We start from the raw sequence: 2615 nt of genomic DNA on the forward strand, positions 1-2615 counted from the left end.
CAATCTCCATTTTGTTTCTTCATCCCTTATAGTTTGCCTCAGCTGAGAGTATAGTCTTGTTTCGTTCTCTTTGGCTTGCTGGGATAGCCCGAAGGCTTCAATGCTTTGCTGCACTTCCTCTAGGTCTTGCTTAATTTTCTTTTTGCTCAGCTCGGGCTCTTGGTAATTGTTCTTTGCCCAATTTTTTAGAGCCTGTCTTACTCGCTTTAATTTTGTCTCGAAAATATAAGTTGGGGAGCCTTCTACGTGTTGGATCCAGGCCTGTCACACCGCGTCTTTTGCTGCAGGGGTATGGTTCCAAATGGAACAGTATTTGAAAGGAAGAGGTCCTAGCTGACATTGACTATGAAGAGTGAGTGTTATTGGATAGTGATCAGAGGCAGAAATATTGAGAATATTTGGCTGACCAATAGTGAAGGTGGACAGATAAGCTATACTTATGAGGAACCTGTCAAGACGCTCCATGATATTGCCGAATCCTATTCTTCTGTTACTCCAGGTGTACCTACGGTTCTTGGGCCTGATATCAACAAGATCTTGCTCCTGCATAATGCTCTCAAGTCGATTTCTGAAAGGATCAGGGGTGAAATTCCCCCCTCTTTTTTCGTTAGCATGCAATACCAGATTTAAATCTCCTGCTATAATGAGATTGTTGTCCTGCTCTTCTTCTATACTTGCTTCCAAAGTGTTCCAACACACTTCTTTCTCTCTGTACTGATTCGGAGCATATATGTTGTAAATTGTTACCATTGATCCATCTATCTTGCTTTCTAGATTGGCTCGGATCCAGTTCTGATGTATCCTGGTGGAGTTGCAGCTCCATTCATCATTATCCCACATAGTTAGAATGCCGCCTGAGGCTCCTCTTGCTTCGCTTGCACATCCACTGTAACGCTTTTGCTGTCTTATGACTCTATTAATTTCTGATTGATCTTGCTTTGTTTCTTGGATAAGAACGATTTCAGGGTTTTCACTTTGGATTAAGTCCTTGAGGGCTACTATCTTGGAGGGGTACCCTAATTCCCTACTGTTCCAGGATAGTATTTTCATCATGTTTTACTGGTTACATGGAGAGGTGCTCGCCTCTCTTTGCCTCTGTTTTTATTTTCTTTATCCAAGTGTCCCAGAATGAAGGATTCTATAGGAGTCTGAGAGCCCATGGCGATGTCTTTCTGAGTATTTTCTTCTCTCTGTTGTTTGGCCGATTTTCTGCCAGGCCCATTTTTTTTTGGGATATCACTGGGCGCTCCATGTTCCTTTGAAGAGCTTCTAGTAATCCTAGTGGAGGGGGTATCAGGGGAGGGTTGAGAGATGTGAGGGGGTGAGGGATGGAGAGGAGGATCAGAGGAGGGGAAATCAGGCACTGTATCTTCCTCAGAGAGGGTCACGAAGGGATTAGAAGATGGAGGGATAGGAGGGTCGGGAATCCGAGGAGGAGAGGAGGGATGATGAAGGGGAGGCTGCTGGGAGGAGGAGGAAGGATGCTGATGGGAAGATTGTAGATGGGAAGGGTGTTGATGGGAAGGGCCAGGGGCTTCAGTGTCCATAGATTTGAGGGGAGGGGATGATTTTTTTTTCTTTACAGTTTCCCATTGCCCATCTTGCTCTTCTGATTCTACATTAACTATTTTAGAGCATCTATTTGCAAAGTGTCCGTATTCGTGGCATACCTTGCATTTGAAGGGTATCTGCTCGTAATCCAACTGCTGAATATGGGACCAGTCATCTACTTTCAGTTTGATTGCTTCCGGCAGTCCTTGGCCTAGATCAACTTCAACACAAATCCGCGCACAAGCCTGCATATTGTCTTTAGGTTCACTGCGGTCTATGTATTTTCCAACCGCATTTCCTATTGCTTTGACCGAATCGTCCCCCCAGCAGTGAAGTGGGAGATGAGGCAATCTGACCCAGACTGGAACCACACTTGGTATATCAAGTTCTGGGTCAAAATCCGGGGTCCATTTATTGAGATAGAGGCCCCTGGAATCCATAAAGTAAGGCCCGTTTCTGAATATTAGATCTTTATCCTCTTTGGTTTCAAAATGAAAGGTAAAATATCCTCTGCCACAGAATCTGATGGATATTTTGCCCTGGGTCTTGTCCGACCAGTTTCTTTCGACCCATCTTTGCACTATTTTGGGTGATGGCCATAGTCCTGTAAATTGCCCGATTAACCCTTTCTCTGCTAAGGAAATGGCTGCCATGCATGGAATGGTCGGGGGCAGATGGACTTCCTGTAATACATCCAGCTTCTTCACAAACTTTGTTGTTGTTGGTCTAGGTCTTTGCGGAGGGAGAGACTTTACCAGGTTGAAGAAGGCTCGTTGCAGCTCCGGATCCCCACCAGGCGGATCCGGAGGATCCATGGTGCAGCTCGATCAGTCATTCCAGGCCAGGCTCGTCGCAGGCTTCAGGCGCGCGCGCAGCAGAGGTCATAAGACATTAGTGGATTGCATCCTTATCTTTGGAATATAAACTTTTATTCTTGAAAGATATTCTCTTTTTATGAAATTATCCTCTATTTATATGTTCATTTTCATCATCATTATCTTTTGATTTTCCATATGGACATTTTGAAGCATAATGACCTATTCTACCATAGGTAAAACATTTGA

The 2615-nt window shown here is 44.5% G+C and overlaps 1 protein-coding gene across 1 annotated transcript; it reads right to left on the reverse strand.

Moving 5' to 3' along the window:
- Positions 1-264: 264 nt before the first annotated feature.
- Positions 265-1053, reverse strand: LOC149208705 (uncharacterized). Its single transcript, XM_089398405.1, has one exon. It carries the CDS (start codon positions 1051-1053, stop codon positions 265-267), a length of 789 nt encoding a protein of 262 aa, XP_089254531.1.
- Between the last annotated feature and the right edge of the window lie 1562 nt (positions 1054-2615).

Source organism: Pinus tabuliformis, chromosome 1_2 (assembly GCF_031772625.1).
Source record: "Pinus tabuliformis cultivar Carrire ecotype Pingquan chromosome 1_2, CPIR1, whole genome shotgun sequence".
Classification (NCBI taxonomy): Eukaryota; Viridiplantae; Streptophyta; class Pinopsida; order Pinales; family Pinaceae; genus Pinus; species Pinus tabuliformis.

Coding starts and splice junctions, on each gene's coding strand:
- LOC149208705 (XM_089398405.1), bottom strand. CDS start 1,053: ATGATGAAAATACTATCCTGGAACAGTAGGGAATTAGGGTACCCCTCC.